The sequence below is a fragment of the Leptonotus elevatus genome, chromosome 3, assembly GCF_054856555.1.
Source record: "Leptonotus elevatus isolate MCC_2025b chromosome 3, RoL_Lele_1.0, whole genome shotgun sequence".
Lineage (NCBI taxonomy): Eukaryota > Metazoa > Chordata > Actinopteri > Syngnathiformes > Syngnathidae > Leptonotus > Leptonotus elevatus.
Genome location: NC_141241.1, coordinates 17,472,984 through 17,495,941, shown reverse-complemented (window position 1 = coordinate 17,495,941; position 22,958 = coordinate 17,472,984). Strand labels below are relative to the sequence as shown.

At 37.9% G+C, this 22,958-nt stretch overlaps 2 protein-coding genes across 2 annotated transcripts; one reads left to right on the top strand and one right to left on the bottom strand.

The window, feature by feature from the left end:
• The first annotated feature begins 34 nt into the window (after positions 1 to 34).
• ctr9 (CTR9 component of Paf1/RNA polymerase II complex) lies at positions 35 to 22,176 on the top strand. Its single transcript, XM_086071710.1, has 23 exons — positions 35 to 341; positions 946 to 1,044; positions 1,481 to 1,720; positions 1,808 to 1,925; positions 2,641 to 2,730; positions 2,805 to 3,061; positions 3,141 to 3,248; positions 3,458 to 3,694; positions 3,926 to 4,144; positions 4,454 to 4,637; positions 4,723 to 4,811; positions 5,089 to 5,274; positions 5,393 to 5,480; positions 5,549 to 5,697; positions 5,775 to 5,891; positions 7,416 to 7,561; positions 7,727 to 7,798; positions 8,190 to 8,325; positions 8,410 to 8,553; positions 19,726 to 19,874; positions 20,116 to 20,203; positions 21,204 to 21,313; positions 21,386 to 22,176. Exons 1-23 carry the CDS (start codon positions 297 to 299, stop codon positions 21,984 to 21,986), a joined length of 3,672 nt encoding a protein of 1,223 aa, XP_085927836.1. The 5' UTR covers positions 35 to 296; the 3' UTR covers positions 21,987 to 22,176.
• LOC147177162 (uncharacterized) lies at positions 9,154 to 17,904 on the bottom strand. Its single transcript, XM_086071711.1, has 8 exons — positions 16,878 to 17,904; positions 16,624 to 16,786; positions 16,172 to 16,232; positions 15,037 to 15,102; positions 13,732 to 13,797; positions 12,533 to 12,598; positions 10,753 to 10,818; positions 9,154 to 9,454 (listed from the first exon to the last, which is right to left on the bottom strand). The coding sequence occupies exons 2-8, from the start codon at positions 16,656 to 16,658 to the stop codon at positions 9,290 to 9,292; spliced, it is 525 nt and encodes a 174-aa protein (XP_085927837.1). The 5' UTR covers positions 16,659 to 16,786; positions 16,878 to 17,904; the 3' UTR covers positions 9,154 to 9,289.
• Positions 22,177 to 22,958: the final 782 nt, after the last annotated feature.

The following is a 22,958-nucleotide window of genomic DNA, read 5'->3' as shown; positions in this document are numbered from 1 at the left end:
TTTTTTACGTGAATACGTTATTTGATAATTCTTTCAGCGAAGACAGAAGAATGTGAATAAAGTCATATCTTATATACGTATTTGCAAATCTGCGTCAGTAATACAGTAAAGTCGTAAAAAAAAGAAGGAATGTCAAATTGTGTTCCCCCTTCCAACCGGACACAGTTTTCGGTTGCACAATCTGTGCTTACTCTGTGCTGTCTTCCGGCCTAAAGCATCATTTTAGGACCAGGCTTATCAGCTGCGCTGGCTTTAAAGTTACTATTTAACTGTATTTGGGCTTTTCCTCCTCCAAGATGTCTCGAGGGTCTATCGAGATCCCTCTTCGGGACACAGATGAGGTAAATATTTTTGTTTAAAAGCTGGTTCTCATACGACGCTGTTGTTGCTAGTCATGTGTGCTAATTATTGCTAACATCAGAACAAGTGCCCCGTACTGCATGCTGCGTTACTGACGTAGATGTACTAACCATATGTCCAAAATCAGCAGATCTCTATTTTAATTTAAGATAAAGAAAATAAATATGATTAGGAGCTAAAAATTCAGTAAATAAAGTAACCAAAATATTTAAAACACCTCTCGCTACCTTTCATTGTCCACAAAAACTGAACATCCACATTTTTTTTAAAGGAATGCACGGTTGTTGTTGTTTTATATATGTATAAGCAGTATTTCTATTGAATGCCATTATTAAAAGTAAAGTTGAATTTTTCGAATTTTCAATATTCATTAATTTAAAAAAAACGTACTGATTTAAATATGCATAATTATGTAAAACGCCGTTGACGGACTAACAAATTAGCATCACGTCACATCATGGTATGTACATTCAAGCATAAACTATTAAAACAAAAACAAAAAAAGTATATCTCTGCAGATGGGTTAGGACGATCTTATTTGTGTGTTATCAAATTGATGTAAATATAATACGTGTCATTCTGCAGGTCATTGAGCTTGATTTTGACCAACTGCCTGAAGGTGACGAGGTCATCAGTATCCTGAAGCAGGAGCACACACAGCTGCACATATGGATTGCCTTGGCGGTAAGCATATATTGTACTTGTTACAAATGTAAAACTCCTTATTGTCCTCAAATAAGGTGTGAGTTTTATAGAAAACAGTATTTTTTTTTTTGTTATCTTAATGAAACAACCAAATCTGATTTGAGAGAATACATTTCTCAAAGAAAGATATAGATATGTATTGGTTAAATCATGGATTTCCTGTTGTGAATGTTGTTGTTTGGCTCCATTGTTAGAAAATTGCAAGTTGTGCAAAAAGTGTTGAAACCACATGGGCTTTGTGTGTTCAAAATTTTAGAGAACTAAACCTGTAAAGGTTATAGTGCATTTTAAGTTCCTCTGAAATTTCTTCCGAAAGCCTAATAATCCCTAACTGCTTGTGATTGATTAGTGTAAGTATTGAAACACATATTTGCTATCTAATGAAACAATAACACTGCCTTTTTTGTTTTCTTAGCTGGAGTACTACAAGCAGGGCAAAACAGAGGACTTTGTCAAACTCCTTGAGGCGGCGCGCATTGACGGGAACCTGGACTACAGCGATCACGAGAAGGATCAGATGACATGTCTTGACACTCTGGCAGCTTACTACGTACAGCAGGCGCGCAAAGAGAAGAACAAAGATGCCAAGAAAGAGCTCATCACACAGGCCACGCTGTTGTACACAATGGCAGACAAGATCATTATGTACGATCAGGTGAGAATAAGACTCTGGGCAGGTTACAAAAAAAAAAAACTTATACATATACATACAAATAAATACACCTCATCTTGTCTCATTCAGAACCATTTGCTGGGAAGAGCTTGTTTTTGCTTGCTGGAAGGAGACAAGATGGACCAGGCCGATGCTCAGTTTCAATTTGTCCTCAACCAGTCCACCAATAACATCCCTGCTTTACTTGGCAAGTTGTACACTATAGAATGTTTTTTTAGGTTTAATCTCATTCTCTCTTTCTCTCTCTCTGTCTCTCTTTCTCTCTTTCTCTCTGTCTCGCTGTCTCTCTCTCTTTCTCTCTCTCTCTCTCTGTGTGTGTGTGTGTGTGTACATGAAAAAAATCTCTGAATTAAAGAAAAATAAAACATTTAAACATGAAATACAATTAAACACATAGGAATAAAGCTCGTAGCCATGCAAAAAAAAAAAGCCTGTTTAACTTTGCAAACTAGAGGAATTTCCAAGTTAAAAACATGCAAAAAAAGTAGGGATGTTCGAAACCACTTTTTTTTTTTCAGACCATTACGGTTACTGAGTACTGTACGCAATTCTTGAGTAGTCTCCAATAATAAGCATCGGTACCGATACCTTGAAATAAGGCCTCATATTGACTCGATACTTCGATCAGTACTCCCCCTTCCCTACAAAAAAAACGCATTGACTGATGAATTTATCTTTACATTTTTGTCTTTATAACTAGGGGCGTGGACAATGTCATGTTAATCGAATAATAGAAAAACAACAATAAATGACTCATTGTTGCAGCTTATGGAGGAAAAAAATGGAGCTCCATCATAAAATATCTAACTGAATGATAATGAGCCAGCTTATATATATGATATATTTGATCAAATAATGAGACATCATTCACTGAATTAACACACTCTTTTGTTGTTTATCAGGTAAGGCATGCATCTCCTTCAATAAAAAGGATTACAGAGGAGCACTGGCGTACTACAAAAAGGCTCTGCGCACAAACCCCGGCTGTCCAGGTAAAGATTAGCTTTTTCTTCTTCAGTCATTCATAAATAGCATGCTGTATGTCATTGATTTTGTATGTGACCAGCTGAAGTAAGGCTGGGCATGGGCCACTGCTTCGTCAAGCTCAACAAATTGGAGAAAGCTCGCCTGGCGTTCGGCCGCGCCCTGGAGCTCAACGCCAAATGCGTTGGAGCCCTCGTCGGCTTGGCTGTTCTGGAGCTTAACAACAAGGAGGCCGACTCCATCAAGAACGGAGTGCAGCTCCTATCGCGCGCCTACACTATCGACCCTAGCAACCCCATGGTTCTCAACCACCTGGCCAACCACTTCTTCTTCAAAAAGGTAGCCACTAGCTTTGTACCCGCTTGCTCGACCTCGTTTTGAATGTTGCTCACATCGTTTGTTCTTTTTCTGCCTTTAGGACTACAGCAAAGTGCAGCATCTGGCCCTGCATGCTTTCCACAACACTGAAGTGGAGGCCATGCAGGCGGAGAGCTGCTACCAGTTGGCACGATCGTTTCACGTGCAGGTAGCGTCCTTGGTCATTGTGAAGTAGCTTCCTTCTTATTTACTGCGTGTTGTTTAGCGGCAAAAGTTTCTTCAAGGCAATTGGACTCTTCTTGTTTGGTGAAGGGACACTCAAAACTTAAATTTTTTTTAGCTGATGAAGCCTTTTACATTAAAGGTGGAACGTCTTCAACAAACTAACGTCTTTAATTTCTCCTTCTGTGGCCATAGGAGGATTATGACCAAGCCTTTCAGTATTACTACCAGGCCACGCAGTTTGCCTCCGCCACATTTGTGTTGCCCTTCTTCGGCCTGGGACAGATGTACGTTTATCGAAGAGACAAGGAGAATGCGGCCCAGTGCTTTGAAAAGGTTTTAAAGGCCTACCCGAACAACTACGAGACCATCAAAATTCTGGGCTCTCTCTACGCAACGTCTGACGACCAGGAAAAGCGAGACATTGCCAAAGTATGTGTTCTCAATTTTCATTAATTATGTCATGCATTTATCGGAACAGTGTTCCCCACAATTGACTGGGGACCAGTCTAGCGTGTACTTTGCCTCTCATCCAAAATCAGCTAAGATAGAATCCAGTTTACCAGTTACCTATTGAGGACAAACGCTATAGCAATCATTCTTAACCTTTTTACTCCAAGTACCTAAAAATACTTAGCTCAAGTATTCATCTGTGCTACTTAGGGCCATCTGAAGAAGGTAACCGAGCAATACCCCGACGACGTGGAAGCCTGGATCGAGCTGGCCCAGATCCTGGAGCAGACCGACATCCAAGGCGCGCTGTCTGCGTACGGCACAGCCACCCGCATTCTGCAAGAGAAAGTGCAGGCGGACGTGCCCCCGGAGATCCTCAACAACCTCGGCGCGCTTCACTTCCGACTGGGCAACCTGGAAGAGGCCAAGGTAGACGGCCACTAACTATTGTTGTATGTTTTAATGAAGCAATAGCTTGTATGTTAAAGTCTCAAAATAACAGTATTGTAAATTATTCTGTAGATCTAAAACCATAGTAAAAATAGAATGTAAAGAAATTAACTAATTATAAAGTGACATTAAACCAACGTTGTTTTTGGCTGTTAGTCCGTTCAATAATTTTTTTTCACTTCATTGAAGTGTCTCAGTAGCTCGTAAATTGCACCACTTGTAAGTCAAAGCACCACCATATTCTTTTACAAAGGTAAATTTAGACTTTAAACGGGCTTCCCCCTCCAGAAATACTTCCTGGCCTCTCTGGATCGGGCCAAAGCCGAGGGCGAGCACGACGAGCACTACTACAACGCCATTTCTGTCACCACCTCCTACAATCTGGCGCGTCTGTACGAAGCCATGTGCGAATTCCACGAGGCAGAGAAGCTCTACAAGAACATTCTGAGGGAGCATCCCAACTATGTGGACTGTAAGCGCACCAGATACACAACTATACATCACGCAGCTCAAGTATGATGAAAATGGATTGTGCAACATTTGTGTTTGCCTTTCAGGTTATCTGCGACTTGGTGCGATGGCACGGGACAAAGGCAATTTCTACGAGGCTTCGGATTGGTTCAAGGAGGCCCTGCAGATTAATCAGGTATATTTAGGGGGAATATTCTGGCAAATGATCTGTTACATTTCCAAGGGAAGCTGAGCTGGGGAATTATTCCAAATTGGAAACTATTTCATTATAGAAATTAACTGACAGTTTAGTGTAATTTAAGTAAGGTATCACATTCAAGCATAAATATAAATATTTTGTTTTGTCATAACAGACTCTAAGCTCTCCTTGCCAATATCCAAGGCCATTACAGAATCCATTATTGATGTGATTCCAGACTGTCATCACCATTCTCTGTTACTGCTTGTTGCAGGATCACCCAGATGCCTGGTCTCTCATAGGAAACCTTCACTTGGCCAAACAGGAGTGGGGGCCGGGTCAAAAGAAGTTTGAGCGCATTTTGAAGCAGCCGTCCACTCAGAATGACACCTACTCTATGTTGGCGCTGGGCAACGTGTGGCTGCAGACCCTCCATCAGCCCACCAGAGACCGGGAGAAGGTGGAGTCACAAAAATCATTATTTATTATTCAGCTGAATATCAAAAACACCTATTTTTTACCGTTCATCCTTTGCGGAAGTCTGCTTCTGCTGACCTTGAATGTTTTCATGTGTACAGGAAAAGAGACATCAGGATCGAGCGTTGGCCATTTACAAACAGGTCCTGCGAAATGACGCCAAGAACCTTTACGCGGCCAATGGGATCGGTATGTTGAGCTTCCTATCTGACTTAAAAAAAATGATTTCAGTCTCAAGAGGACTATTGTGTGTACAGGTGCCGTGCTGGCTCATAAGGGCTACTACAGAGAGTCCCGGGACGTGTTTGCACAGGTGAGGGAGGCCACGGCCGACATCAGCGACGTGTGGTTGAACCTGGCTCACATTTACGTGGAGCAGAAGCAATACATCAGCGCTGTGCAGATGGTAAGGGGCATACGTTTTGACAGCTATTGTGTCTGCACATCAATGAGCGTACTAAATCGTGACTTTCTGCTGTGCAGTATGAGAACTGCCTCAAGAAGTTTTACAAACACCAGAACACGGAGGTCTTGCTCTACTTGGCACGAGCACTCTTTAAATGTGGCAAACTCCAGGATTGCAAGCAGATGCTGCTCAAGGTAAAATCGCAGACATGCTCCTCGTAAGTTATGGTGGAGCATTTGTGCATACAGTTCAAATTGTTCCGTGACCATCTGTGCCCCCCAAGAAATATAGTGCTCTGTAATGTAAAAAGGTGCAGTAATTAACTCAGTAAACAGAATATACCGTAAGTAAGTATTTAGCACACATTTTTGCTTCACTCAAATGGACATCGTGTTGTTTCTTCTGGGGTTTTTATCTTGGCAATCTGGCCGCCTAATCAAATATAAGGCAGGCATACACATATATGTAAAAACTCCTCCAAAAGCTGTTGTAAGATTACAGGATTTCTGCGGGTCATTAAAAAGCATTAAAAGTCGATAAATGGATTTTGCTGAAATCGAGGCCTTAAATGGCATTAAACCGCATTTAATACGATGTCCAGGAGCATTCAAAATGTAATACAATTGATGTAAAAACATTGTTGTTAATGCTTTATTTTACATACACAATTGTGCATAACGCAATTTAATGTAATGAATGTGATTAAAAAATATATATAATAATTTGTGGGGACTGGTGACTAGTTGCAATTTACGATGAGCAAACTGGCCTGGAGTCCACAAGTTGCTTCATGTTCCAAATACCAATTGCTCTGAATTTGATAAGAAAATGTTCTGTTTCTCTCACATGAAACACTAATGCCATCTAGTGACAGAAAATGACCTCAACACAAATCTATGACTCAATGTTTCACACTCCTTTTAACTGTATAGTATTTATTTTTATCTTAAAATAACTTTACGAGTTACTTATATAACATTACTGTCTCAGTGAACTAGTGCTGTCAAAGTTAAAGGGTTAACTCATTGATTAATCACCAAAATGTATTACATTAATCATATATTAACGCAGAATACACTTATTAATTTTGACCGTAGATAAATGTTTGAGCAATAAACATAACTAGATGAATTAAAGTAAAGCATTTAATATTTTTTTGCGTATGCCATTCAGAGTATTTGTTCATGTCAAAATATTGGGGTCTTTTTTTTTTTCATTTTAAATTATGCAAGTAATGCTAGCAACTTATTAGAAAAAGAGGAGGATGAGTGTGCAGTGGCTCAAAAAATGTTGAAGTCCTCATAATTATCATTAAATGTCGAAATAATTAACAGGTGCTTTTCAAATTTGACGGCTAAAAAATGTTGATTAAAAAGCCTTTTTAATTAAGTGATCAAAATTCTAAAATGTAATTAAGCTGATTTAAAAAAAAAAAAAATCGTCGATAGCTCTACAATGAACTAAAAGATAGAGCCGCATTAGTATTTGGTAACCCTATTTGTTCATTAAAAAAAAAAACTTTAAAAAATATCTTTTATTGTCCTACAGTGTGATTAATTTGCGATTAATCATAAATTGGCTATGACAATCAAGTGATTAATTATGATTAAAAATAGTTATCGACTGACAGCCCTAATATATAAAGAGTATATGTACAGTGTGTGTATGCAGCACGACGTAGTGTGAGCTTTTGTCATATATTGTTCTGTCGCATTCAGGCCCGCCATGTGGCGCCCAACGACACAGTCCTTATGTTCAACGTGGCCCTGGTGCTTCAGCGGCTCGCCACGCTGGTCCTCAAGGACGAGAAGAGTAACCTGAAGGCTGTGCTGAGCTCCGTCAAAGAGCTGGAACTCGCTCACAGGTAGCCGCAGTCGCTTCGTTTCCACTCGGGGCCGAGCAAACCCTGATTTAGATTTTTCAAATGGCTTATATGGTCGTAGATGGCTGACATTTGTGAAAATGCTTGCAAAATGATCATTCCACTTAAGCCGTCCTGCAGCTTCCTCACTTCGTTGTCCCCTCTCAGGTATTTCAGTTACCTGAGCAAAGCTGGAGACAAGATGAGATTTGACCTTGCACACGCAGCTTCTGAAGCCAGGTTTGTTTGCAAATCCTTATTTTTCAAATTTCCTCCTTCAGAGTAAAAATTTTGAGACGGCAGCGATTTTTGCAAGAAGCCATTTGGCAGATAATGAACTTAAAAAAAAAAAATTCAATCGGGAGGTTTCAAGCTGTTTCTTGCCACTCTGAATTACACCTGTATTTAAAACAACCACGTCTTCAAAAAGTTTGCTTAGCTTAATGCTAACAAACATGGCAAAACGTCATAGACATGCTAACAAAATAGCATTGCTTTTGCGCAATTATGACTGATCATAAGAGATATTTGAACACATACTGAGCACATGTAGACAGAAAATACAACAGTACTCGCATGTATTCTTTAGAGTGCGGATTCCGACGTCGTAATTGTCATTGTGGGTTCGCAGGCAGTGCTCCGACTTGTTGAGTCAGGCTCAGTACCACGTGGCACGCGCCAGAAAGCAGGACGAGGAGGAGAAGGAACTTCGGGCCCAACAAGAGCAAGAGCGCGACCTGCTGCGCCAACAGTTGATGAAGGAGCAAGTACGTGAATCACGGCAATGATTTGCGCTTTGGAGTTTCTCTCTGCTGAAGTTGTGCCCCCCCCCCCCCAAAAAAAAACTTCAGGAAGAGAAGAAGAGCCAAAAGATTGAGGAGCAGAAGAAGCTGCTGGAGCAGAGAGCTCTCTACGTGGAGAAGACCAAGAACCTGCTCTCCTTCGCCGAGGGCATTTCCAAGGAGAAGAAGAAGGGAGGTGGAGGTGGTGGACGCGTGAGTCACGCACGCACGCACGCACGCACGCACGCACGCACGCACGCACGCACGCACGCACGCACGCACGCACGCACGCACGCACGCCTCTGTGTATTATGAGGACATTTTTTCCAAACCGGTTTAATTGTGTATTACAGGGACACCCCTTTCTGCTAATGCCAGAGAGATGGGACTTGCACCCCAAAAATTTTTTTGGGGTTGTCCAGGAAAATTTCACTTCAAAACTTGAAAAAACTCAACACACGAAAAAAAGAAAAACCTGAAAAAATCCGTAATTGTGAGGACATAGATAATGACCTAAATAAGCCACGCCCATTGCAAAAATGGTAATTATGAGGACCAACTCACATTACAAGGACAAAGTTTACACAACACACCGCAACCATGTCACTGAAGTGATTTGAAAGTTCTGGCATTCTGACTTTACACAAACTAAAATGGCATTGATGTGTAATGACTTACCTGATATAAGGACACATTGTTGTACATAACAATACTGTGAAATGCAAAGTCATACCTGATCTGTCCTAAAATTGTAAGTTTTAACATGGTGCTCATGTTACAACTTACAAATTTAGGACAGACTGAAACTGGTATGTTAATAAAACTGCTTCTTATGTGAACAGGTTATCTAGGTCAAACACAGCTTTGTAATGGATAAGCTAGACATGAAACCAGATGCAAAAGAGTCAGTGAACATTGAACATTTTATTCTTTAAAACATGACTACCTCTCATCTTAAAGGATGAGCAGTTTTCTCATAGCTCATTCCTGAAATACCTTCGGATTTCTGAATTTCTGAAACAGGTTCAATGTAGGAAGTGTCCGAAGTACTGTGAGAATCTGGAACATATTCCTCTGCTAACGAATCCTCACTTGAACTGGATACATCAGCAACCTAATTTTTTAAACGAAAACAATTATTACATACATACATACATACACATATTGTCGCTGTTCTGTGAAAAACACTTCCACCATAGGAGCTACCGGAGAGCAGCCCGCGACCTAAAAATGGAAACGTGTTTTTCACAGGACAGCAATGATATCCATATATACAGTAGATGCACACATACATATGCATATATACAGTGGCTCTAAAATTAACCTGCCAGATGCGGGTTAAAATTCATTTTGGCGGGTGGTCATAAATATTTACTAGCTTTACTTCGCTGTTACTTAGTGACGTTACACTCGAAGTAGAAGCTTGAGAAAAGTGTCGAGCGCTCGCGGCAGAAGTAGCTCCCGCCATTGATGGGCTAATATGCTAAAGTTAATTTACCAAAGGTCTTCATCATCAAGCAGTTTTGCATTTTTTTTAAACGGGATATGTGCCAGATGCTGGAGCAAACTAGAAAAGCATTTAGAACCTAAAGTTTGTGCACATACTAAACATTATTATAAATCTAGTCACATTTATTCGAAAGATGAGATGAAGCATTTAACAAGAGGGATAGTTAATATGCTTAATCTATGGCATTGCCCCTAAAACAGATATTGTGTGATACAGTCCTTCAGTTACAGTAGACTTTTCTATTTTACCGAGTCAGACAGTCGTTAAGATTGAGACAATTGCTCAACATTTAGCTGCTTGCAACTAAAGATAAAGGTATAAACATGGGTCATAATTTATCCTCTTGACTAAATTATATTCATTCAATGAAAATGCCTGCACTATTAATTCTGGTTGCGTGAAACAAAGATCCATTGCAGATACAAATAACACAGAAGATAAAATACCCATCATGCCAGTCCATTCTAGTGCAGCGAAAGGTCCAAAACATAAAGCACATTTATCCAAGCTTGATACAAGTAAATTAACTACCTGATGTTTACACTTCTGTTTAAAAAAATAAAATAAAATTGATAGCGAGTTCATCTCTAAAATCCACCATAAATAAATTAATGGGAACAAAAGATCACTACAGTGCATAATCCAAATCACCAAACTGCCAACAAATCTTCAATTTGAGATATTTTTAATGTTGACTTGTAGGAATTTTAGTCCCATACAAGCTTATTGTTGGATACAATATTTTGAACGTCTTGGCAATACACATTGCATAAAAAAATTGTTGTGATTATATTTGTTAGTTATATAGTTCAGCCCTAGCATCTACTCTACACTCTTCACTCCTAACGTCTTGCTTCTGAAAACTGATTTCAACATCAATATTCAAAAAGAAATCTCGTCACCTGGTCAACTTGGTCTGTGACAGCTACGTCTTCAGCTATGTCTTCAGGTTGTGCTTCAGTTGAAACCTGGTACACATGAAGAGAAAAATACATATAAAATTCAATTCTTAGTAACACGACTGTACCTGTGCATTTACACAGTTACAGTACATACAGAACAATTAATAGGTTAAAGTATTGTAAATGCAAACTCATTTTATTTGCCATTACAAAAATAAATAAATAAATCCTTCTGCACTACAGGTTTGTGTAAATTGGTGACGTCTATTTTTCACAATGAAACAAAAACAAGAAAATACACAGTCCTCAGAGAATCCATACCTGACCAGAGTATGAATTGTATAATAACTCCAAGCCCTCAAAACTTATTTTACAGTCACGGTGTATGAATACACTGTCCTCAGTGTCAGTTATTCACAACTATAACATTGTGAGGACTAAGTATCTGTGAGGGCTGCACAGTATTGACAAAACATGCGACATGGGTGTTTTATACAGTAATGGAGATTATTTCGACATTGAACATGGACCTAAAAAAAAAGGATCTATCTATAGCTATATATTTTTATAATCCAATGAAAAAAAATACACGATAATGCGGAAAAATAAACATGCTCATTGTGATCTAATCTTATCCAATTAAGTTATTTTTTGTTAGTAATGCCCCTCGATACGTTTCTCGTATGGCGATGCGCAATTAAGGTAGTCTCTGATTGGTCAAAGTCAGACTAAAGTATACAATCCAATATTCATTTGTTGCTTGTCTTTGCAATACACATATTGCATGAGCCATTCGTGCGACAAGATATTTTTTTATATATTGTGCCAACGTCTTGCTTCTGAAAAATGTATTTCAACGTCAACATTCAAAAAGAAATCTCGTCACCTGGTCAACTTGGTCTGTGACAGCTACGTCTTCAGTTATGTCTTCAGGTTGTGCTTCAGTTGAAACCTGGTACACATGAAGAGAAAAATACATATAAAATTCAATTCTTAGTAACACACAAGTCTGTACCTGTGCATTTACACAGTTACAGTACATACAGAACAATGAATAGGTTAAAGTATTGTGAATGCAAACACATTTTATTTGCCATTTCAAAAATAAATAATCCGTCAGCACTAATGGTTAGTGTAAATTGGTGATGTCTATTTTTCACAATGAAACAATTAATAGAAAATACACAGTCCTCAGAGTGTCCATACCTGACCAGAGTATGAATTATGAGGACTGTATGTGTAACTCCAAGCCCTGAAAACTTATTTTACATTCGCAGTGTGTAAATACACTGTCCTCAGAGTGTCAGTTATTCACAACTACGACATTGTGGGGACTAAGCACCTGCGAGGGCTGCACAGTATTGACAAAACATGCGACATGGGTGTTTTATACAGTGATGGAGATTATTTCGACATGGACCTAAAAAAAAAGATCTATCTATATCTATATATTTTTATAATCCAATGAAAAAAAAATACACGTTAATGCGGAAAAATAAGCATGCTCATTGTGATCTAATCTTATCCAATTAAGTTATTTTTTGTTAGTAATGCCCCTCGATACGGTTCTCGTATGGTGATGTGCAATTAAGGTAGTCTCTGATTGGTCAAAATCAGACTAAAGTATACAATCCAATATTCATTTGTTGCATGTCTTTGCAATTCACCTATTGCATGAGCCATTCGTGCGACAAGATCTTTTTTTTTTTTATAAATTGTGCAACGTCTTGCTTCTGAAAAATGTATTTCAACATCAACATTCAAAAAGAAATCTTGTCACCTGGTCAACTTGGTCTGTGACAGCTATGTCTTTAGCTATGTCTTCAGGTTGTGCTTCAGTTGAAACCTGGTACACATGAAGAGAAAAATACATATAAAATTAAATTCTTAGTAACACGACTGTACCTGTGCATTTACACAGTTACAGTACATAAAGAACAATGAATAGGTTAAAGTATTGTGAATGCAAACACATTTTATTTGCCATTTCAAAAATAAATAATCCGTCAGCACTAGTGGTTTGTGTAAATTGGTGACGTCTATTTTTCACAATGAAACAATCAATAGAAAATACACAGTCCTCAGAGTGTCCATACCAGAGTATGAATTATGAGGACTATATGTGTAACTCCAAACCCCTGAAAACTTATTTTACATTCGCAGTGTGTAAATACACTGTCCTCAGAGTGTCAGTTATTCACAACTACGACATTGTGAGGACTATGCACCTGTGATGGCTGCACAGTATTGACAAAACATGCGACATGGGTGTTTTATACAGTGATGGAGATTAAACATTTAACACGGACCTAAAAAAAAGATCTATACATATACTGTATATATACACATACATACATATACATATATACATACATACATACTCTATATATACAGTATATATAAATATCTATATATATATCTATATATATATATATATATATATATACATATATATATATATATCTATATCTATATCTATATATATATATATATATATATATATATATATACACACATACATACATACACACACACATGCATACAGATATAGATGTATAGATATATATATACTGTATATAGAGAGAGAGAGACATAGAGAGACAGATATATAGATATAGATAGATAGATATAGAGATAAAGATAGAGATAGAGAGATCTTTATAATCCAAAGAAAGAAATGCACGTTAATGCGGAAAAATAAGCATGCTCATTGTGATCTAGTCTTATCCAAATGTTATATTTTGTTAGTAATGCTCCTCAATACAATTCTCTTGTATGGCGATGCGCAATTAAGGTAGTCTCTGATTGGTCAAAATCAGACTAAAGTATACAATCCAATATTCATTTGTTGCATGTCTTTGCAATACACATATTGCATGAGCCATTCGTGCGACAAGATATTTTTTTTTATAAATTGTGCAACATCTTGCTTCTGAAAAATGGATTTCAACATCAACATTCAAAAAGAAATCTCGTCACCTGGTCAACTTGGTCTGTGACAGCTACGTCTTCAGCTATGTCTTCAGGTTGTGCTTCAGTTGAAACCTGGTACACATGAAGAGAAAAATACATATAAAATTCAATTCTTAGTAACACGACCACCTGTGCATTTACACAGTTACAGTACATAAAGAACAATGAATAGGTTAAAGTATTGTGAATGCAAACACATTTTATTTGCTATTTAAAAAATAAATAATCCGTCAGCACTAGTGGTTTGTGTAAATTGGTGACGTCTATTTTTCACAATGAAACAATTAATAGAAAACACACAGTCCTCAGTGTCCATACCAGAGTATGAATTATGAGGACTGTATGTGTAACTCCAAACCCCTGAAAACTTATTTTACATTCGCAGTGTGTAAATACACTGTCCTCAGAGTGTCAGTTATTCACAACTACGACATTGTGAGGACTATGTATCTGCAAGGGTTACACAGTATTGACAAAACATGCGACATGGGTGTTTTATACAGTGATGGAGATTAAACATTTAACACGGACCTAAAAAAAAGATCTATACATATACTGTATACATACATACAGTACATATCTATATATATATATATATATATATATATATATATATATGTATGTATATATACATACATATCTATCTATATATATATATATATATATATATATATATATATATATATATATACATATCTATATATATATATGTATATATATACATATCTATATATATATATGTATATATATACATATATATATACATATATATATGTATATATATACATATATATATGTATATATATACATATATATATGTATATATATACGTATATATATACACACACACACACATGCATACAGATATAGATGTATAGATATATATATACTGTATATAGAGAGAGAGAGACATAGAGAGACAGATATATAGATATAGATAGATAGATATAGAGAAATAGAGAAATCTTTATAATCCAAAGAAAAAAATACACGTTAATGCGGAAAAATAAGCATGCTTATTGTGATCTAGTCTTATACAAATAAGTTATTTTTTGTTAGTAATGCCCCTCAATACGGTTCTCTTGTATGGCGATGCGCAATTAAGGTAGTCTCTGATTGGTCAAAGTCAGACTAAAGTATACAATCCAATATTCATTTGTTGCATGTCTTTGCAATACACATATACTGTATACATACATACAGTATATGCATGAGCCATTCGTGCGACAAAATATTTTTTTATATATTGTGCTACGTCTTGCTTCTGAAAAATGTATTTCAACATCAACATTCAAAAACAAATCTAGTCACCTGGTCAACTTGGTCTGTGACAGCTACATCTTTAGCTATGTCTTCAGGTTGTGCTTCATTTGAAACCTGGTACACATGAAGAGAAAAATACATGTAAAATTAAATTCTTAGTAACACGACTGTACCTGTGCATTTACACAGTTACAGTACATAAAGAACAATGAATAGGTTAAAGTATTGTGAATGCAAATACATTTTATTTGCTATTTGAAAAATAAATAATCCGTCAGCACTAGTGGTTTGTGTAAATTGGTGACGTCTATTTTTCACAATGAAACAATTAATAGAAAATACACAGTCCTCAGAGTGTCCATACCAGAGTATGAATTATGAGGACTGTATGTGTAACTCCAAACCCCTGAAAACTTATTTTACATTCGCAGTGTGTAAATATACTGTCCTCAGAGTGTCAGTTATTCACAACTACGACATTGTGAGGACTATGCACCTGTGAGGTCTGCACAGTATTGACAAAACATGCGACATGGGTGTTTTATACAGTGATGGAGATTATTTTGACATTGAACATGGACCTAATATATATATCTATATAATCTAATTAAAGAAATACACGTACGTGCAGAAAAATAATCATGCTCATTGTGATCTAGTCTTATCCAAATAAGTTATTTTTTGTTAGTAATGCTCCTCGATACAATTCTCTTGTATGGCGATGCGCAATTAATGTTGTCTCTGATTGGTCAAATTCAGACTCAAGTAGGGCCTGGCAATAAATCTAATTAATTGAATAAATTAAATTTAAATTGAATCGTTGAAAATTTGCTAAATCGTGAAATGTATTTTGTCTTCTGGATTATTAAAAGCTGTTGTTATGTTCTGTTACATCCAGATGTTATTGTGAGTTGTAATTTTGCACAAGTGGTGGCAGAATGCTGGATGGTTGGTTTAAAATACTTTTTATTTTATTTTTTGGCCATATCGCTTAGCCTCAGACTAAAGTATACAATTAATCCAATATTCATTTGTTGCACGTCTTTGCAATACACATATTGCATGAGTCATTCGTGCGGCAAGATATTTTCCACATATTGTGCAGCCCTAGTATCTCCACCCTCCACTAATGTCTTGCTTCGGAAAACTGATTTCAACAACATTCAAAAATAAATCTAGTCACCTGGTCAACTTTGGCGCAGTCTGATAGCTGTGTCTTCATCAGGTTGTGCTTCAGTGGAAACCTGGGGCAGATGAATAGAAAAATACCAATACAATTAAATTCTTACTAAGACTAGACTGCTATAATATAATTTCATGTAATCATGAATGTGCGACCAGTAATTCTAGTATGTCACATGTATGACACAATATCCAAATGTCATAAGAAATCACGATATGATAATTAACATGATATTGTGAGGTTAGCGATACTCACGATAACTGTAAAAGTAAAATAAAAAAACAAGTCACAATATTGTAAAAAATGAAATAAAAAAATAAAAAAATTATATTGAGAAAAGAATGTACTTTTGCTTTTGAGTTTTAATTAATCTTTTATGTTTTGTCAAACCTTGCACGATATCCCCCCCAAAAAAACAAAATTAAGTGTGACAACACACCATATAAACATACCATAGTGTTTTTCCATTGTAGCGAAATTCAAACATGAAAACCTTCCGGGCATCATGATACACTCTCAGCCTGTTTTCACGTTCCTGTTTGCTTAGAACTTCTCCTCGATATTCAGTAGGAAAGTCTCTCTTCTGAAAGGAGCAGGAACTGAACACTCCTCGACCTTACAAAGAAAAAAGGATACAACAGAAATATTTCATTATAACAATAATGAAAACTAGACCCATACTAAAGAATATTTTACCAATACTCACCTTTGAATTAATTAATATATTTTATGGTGAAGCCATTCTTGTCTTTACCTAAGGATGAAAAGTATGCTACCTCTTCTTTGGGTTTAACTTTTGCCCTCTGTGGCCTCATGACTGACATGTCTCACTGAAGATAATGATCTAAAGCTATAGAAAAAAATTAGTTTCAATCAGTTTGATAGGTAACTTGGTGCAGATGTCTTGAAGTTGACTTTCAGTGTACCATAATAGCCTGTGCAGTGTGCAGTAAATGTGCCAACGAAAATAAAATACAGTGGATAGCACAGCTCTGCTAAATATTTGCATAAATTAAATGTAATGAACACTAACAGACTTTACTGAAATATTTCTATTGAAAGAACAAATTTAAGTAAACACAAATGCAGCAATTTACCAATACTTCATTTATACTGTACTGGTAATACTAAGCCATTGTATATTTTCACATCAAAAACCAGCCTGTTATTGCTTTCCTCTTAAAAATTGCAATTAGCATTCATCTTACTCAACAGACGGTTAGCTCTGCTATGCTAACCGTCGCTAACAGAAGCGTAGCAATTCTAAATAATTAGCTGCATCCATCATAATCAACAGATGGTTAGGTATGCTAACGTAAGCTTAGCTGCACTTACACTGGACTTGCATTATAAATCATTTTCGCGAAAGAGGGAGCAATGTACACAAGCGACCAACAACAACAGGAAAAATTCGAGCTTCAAACCTACCTCATTAGCACAGCTACACGCCATCACATCTCGTGAAGTAAATAGAGCCGGGGGCGGTTCTCTATCGGGGCTGCTAGATGACGTCACTTCCGTACTCAGGGCAATATAATAAATCCCGTTCAAATCAACAAATTGGTTCAGTCGTTGGATTATGAACTTTGTTGATAAGAGTGGCTATTGTTCTATGATTTACAGTGTCAATAAAAAAAAATAGATCACATTTAAAATGAACCCCAAAGGCTCATATATTAAATGAATTACCACAGACGAAAACAAAGGATATTATTGCTAGAATTATAGATCATTTTGTAATCATAAAATGTGATTTCAGTTTCAGTTTTTTAAAAAGGTTTTTGTTTTCATTAACGAAAATGTTTTTTTGCTGTAGTAAATAAAATAACCTTGCTGCTGTCATACAGTTGCTGTCCGAGGATGTTTTAGTACTATACTTTAGTAATGGATGCATGTGTTTTTTGGCAAAATTGTGAGCGAGCCCAATTCCTTGGCTGAGAAGCAACCCTGCAAATGAATGGTCACATGATGCTTTCCTTTTGGCATGAAGCAGGACTGATGGTAGCGCTCACCTTTTCTTCTCCAGACAAGCATTTTTCCGGATGCCCCAAACATTTGGAAAGGGGGTTAATCAGAGAAAATAACTTCAACTCTTTTTTTCTTATTTTGGTCTGTATTTATGGAATCCCCTTTTCACTGGTCACACCAGGCCATCCTCCAAAAGTCTTACTCCCTCACTATGGGTGTAGATGCACTCATACCTGCTTACTGCCATTCCTGAGCAAGCTCTACACTGGTGGTGATGTCCTTATCCCGCAGCTGAATCAACTTTGGGAGATAGTCCTGGCATTTGCTGGATTTTCTTGGGTGCCCTGAAGCCTTCTTCACTTAAAGTTTGTAAGGTCACTAAAGGAAATTACTTTAATTTTCATGGCAAATAGGGACTTTGCAATTCATCTAATCACTATAACATTCTGGAGTACATGCAAATTGCCATCATAAAAAAACAATAATAATAAGTCAGCACTGGAGATTTTTAGAAAATCAATGTCATTCTCAAAACATTTGGCCACTGGTGTACAGAAAGATGTTACATTGTAAAGGCAGGGTGGGATGTTAAATGATGAATCAATATACGGCACTGACAGTTTCTCTGTCTCTGCCTCCAGCTGTTCAAAGTGATGTGATAAACAGCTGTTAACCATTGTATATTTTCAAATAAACAACCACTGCAAGAATTAAATGCTGAAATATATAATTAAATGTCATAGTGTATTTCATTATTTAATTTATCTACTTAGGAATTGGTGGCTGCAAAAAAAAAAAAAGGCTCTGCGTCTACAGACAAACATTCACAATACACAGCATTTTGAGAAAAAACGGAATTATGGGGACATGTGCGTAATTGTGGGGACAGGTGACGGTCAGCCAATCAAATGCTGTGAAATATACACTGGTGTGAATAATTCATGAAGTGGTGCATTACGAGGACCTTCCTACAGGGGGCGTCATCAAATACACAAAAATACACAAATTCATGTAATTATGGTTTACAATGACATTGGCTAAAACTTTGGATTTAAGCCTTCTACAGCCCTAGAAGCACTTCTGCATTGAATGAATTATGAGGACATGGGCTGTGTCCTCATAATTCAAAATGTCCTCGCAGTGTTGCGTGTATTCAGGTGACATGTCCTCATAATACACAAAGGCAAACACACACACACACACACACACACACACACACACACACACACACACACACACACACACACAGACCAGGGTTTCGCTTACTTGAGTCCAGGGACAATAAATTATATCATAGGGCTTTGTGATTACGAAAAGAATAATCATCAGGATTATTTGATATTGAAATCACAATTAAAAAAACAACTAAATTATTCATTGATTTCAAACCTTAGTATTTATTTAAGTGCCAAAACTCAACTTTAAATATTGCTTTAAAAGGACAAGAAAATCAATTAGTTACTAGTAAAATATGAATGTAATAATATACTAGCAAGGGGCAGTGTGGCGCATGTACATTTACATAGATAATAAAAAATAAAAAAAGACTATAATAATCGTCACTTTTCTCTGCCTTCCGCTCCCAGCGCAAGAAGGGAGGCGACATGGATGATTTCGTCAACGACGACTCTGACGAAGATCTGCCCATGAAGAAGAAGAAGAAAAGGGCCGCCAGCGGGAGCGAGCAGGACGAGGGCGAGGACGGAGAGAAGAAGGCCCGTCGGAAGAGGAAGAAGTGAGTGCGCCACTCTCATCTGCATCACAGAATCTCAAAGTGTTATATATATATAGTGTTGAGGAGTCACTGAGTTTAAATTGTGCATTATGTTATAGTGGCTGGAGCTGTTTTTAATGCAGTACAATTCAGTTGTGTGTCCATTTTGAAGTGCTTTCGCATTTAATCTTGTAGAAGAGAGGGTTCTCAAACGTTTATTTCGATAGAGTTGGACGAGTGGTTTTGATTTTTATTGCCGCAGAGCTCCTAGAGAAGATGACAGCGATGATGAAGAAGGAGGGCAATCCAAGAAACAGCGTAAAACCAAAGAGCGCAAGAGGATCGAAAGGGTACGTCTCCACTGAAGGAATTACGCTTTATGAAGCCAATTCATTTCTTTACATTAGCTGTTTTTACGTTTTATTAAGTTTTTGTCACAATACAATACAGTGCTACTTTATTAAAAACACATATCAAAAATGACATTAGGAGCAATGTGGGAAAACATTAGGGACTAATGGCCGCCGATATCAGCTCCTTAATCTCATTCAAAACCAAAAACCTATAAATATTTTTTAATGCTTTGTCCTTCACTCCCGAAAAGGAATTCATACGGGGTTTTTTTAAATGCAAGAGCATACAAAGGCATTGATGCAGCTACTGACCTGAAGAGGTCCCTTAAAGCAATGGTATTTATTACAAAAACAACCAACAGGTGGCAGCAGAGATAAGAGCTCAGCCAGGGTCATGTTGCAACAAGCTTTTTTTCCTCAGTGTTTTCAACAGGTTTGTAAATAATGACAAAACTTGCTGCAAAACGGAAACCGATACAAATTTACTTTTTTTTCTCCCTGATTAAAGAAGAGACTATAGTTTTTCATGTTTTTATAGCAATAGAACACAATATTCTGTGGGCCTTGCAAAATCCAGTGAAACAGCCGGAACCGAAGGGGGTTGCTTCATTGAAAAGGGCTGGGAGTGAATGAGTTAAACATCGGAATCGGTATCGTCCTCCAAAAATTCTTTATCGGGCCATCAAACAGTCAGGCCCTACAAATGGTCCAATACAAAATGAAAACACTCGCAACGAGAATGAAGCAACTTAACACTGAACTAAGGTTGACAAGCCAACCTAAGCCCCTGAGACTAACCAGCCATGTTCCTGATGTCATTCAATAGGCCACGCCTCTATCATTTTTAGGAACCACTGCTTAGTGTGAGAAAAAAATAAATAGGAAAACCAAGTGGACTAATGGAGTGAATGAATAATGTTGAATCTAATAGACAGATGGCTAGATTGCTTTCGAAATTGCTCATTGTCTTTAAGTATGACATCTTGGTCCTTTTCAGTTTCAGCCTGAGCGTCCTCCGCCTTCTCTCAAAGGAAAGATCAAGTCAAAGGCAATCATCTCGTCCTCTGAGTCGTCAGACGAGGATGGGCTGAAAATAGCGGAGGACAGGTAAAAGGCGAGCAGGAGGAACCTTCGAGGCAAAAATAAAGTATCACAAAGTCAAATTTTCCTCCTCTTTAGGAACCAGAAAGACAGCGGTTCCGGATCTGACGATGATGATGACGACGACCACAGAAAACGCATCGTATCGGAAAGCGACTCTGACGCAGGTAGGAACCGCTCCGGCAGCGAGGCGGGCAGCCCTCGCGGGAGGAACCGCTCCGGCAGCGAGGCGGGCAGCCCTCGCGGGAGGAACCGCTCCGGCAGCGAGGCGGGCAGCCCTCGCGGGAGGAACCGCTCCGGCAGCGAGGCGGGCAGCCCTCGCGGGAGGAACCGCTCCGGCAGCGAGGCGGGCAGCCCTCGCGGGAGGAACCGCTCCGGCAGCGAGGCGGGCAGCCCTCAGCGATCCGTGGGTAGCCCCCAACGCTCGGCGGGCTCCGACGACGACGACTCCGGCAGCGACCGCCCGATGAAAAAGAGGACGGCGCAGCGGCAGTCCGATTCGGACCAGTCGGACAACGACAGCAAGAGGTCGGGATCGGACGAAGAGTCCCGGCCCGGTTCGCCCGTAGCGGCGTCGGAGCGAGAATCGGAACCGGGGTCGGACAACGGGGGCTCCCCTCGCCGCTCTGACAACGGGTCAGAACCCGAGGGCTCTAACAATGACGATGACAGTGATTAAGTTTTGGAAGACTTGCCTCATTTATGCCCATACTCGGTCAAGTCTTTTTTTTTTTTTAGTCCAGCATTACCATGTCTTATTTTGTTATTTTTCAAAGTTCAAAAAGGTGAATGTTTTGAAAGCAAGAAATACTGTATTTTGTGTTGTCCTAAAAACAAATGACAATTAAAACAAAAAAAGTTTACCCTTACCCTCGCTTTTCTGAATTTTTAATAATGCTTCATTATGAGAGTAACAGACCAAAATCCAGCTATTAGGAGTTGATGCACAGCAAGAGACAAGTTCCACACCTCAGCTATCATTTTGTTTTTTTCATTATAGTTGGTTCTTTTTGCCTTTTTCTTAATTTGGTTAGTTTTAAATCATTTTTAGAGTGGGTTTGTTTTTTATATTATAATATTTCATTTGTTAATTTGTATTAGTTTTAGCATGCTTTTTTTTCATATGGAATATTTGTCAAGCGTAGGGGAAAAAAACGATTATAATTCCCGAAAGACTGTTTGACCTTCTTCCATATGGTTGTCGTATAGTAGTAGTGAAAAATACATTTAATAGAATTGTTAGACACCAGTATGAGTACTCAACTTTTGAGAAGTCACGGATACCGATACTAGCAAATTTTCCTTAATTGTCTGAATTGAATAGTACTGTACTTTCCAACTATTGTATTTCTTAGTTCCTGGCCACATTAGTGCAGCTAATACTGGTGTCAGCAGCTGTCGCAAGTACCGATACCTTGAACTAAGGTCAGGTATTGGTAGGCCCCATTTAATACCAACTCTGAAAACTGGATTAATATAGTACTTTTATAATTTGTCTTTATGTTAATGCATTTTCAAAAATATTTCTCAATTTGTTTTTGTTGGCTATAATAACCTGGTTGTTTGGTTTAATCAAACATGCACGTGTCTTGCATTAAGATTTAGTCGTGTTCTTCCAGTTGTTTTGTTTACTCCCACATTCCAAAAACAT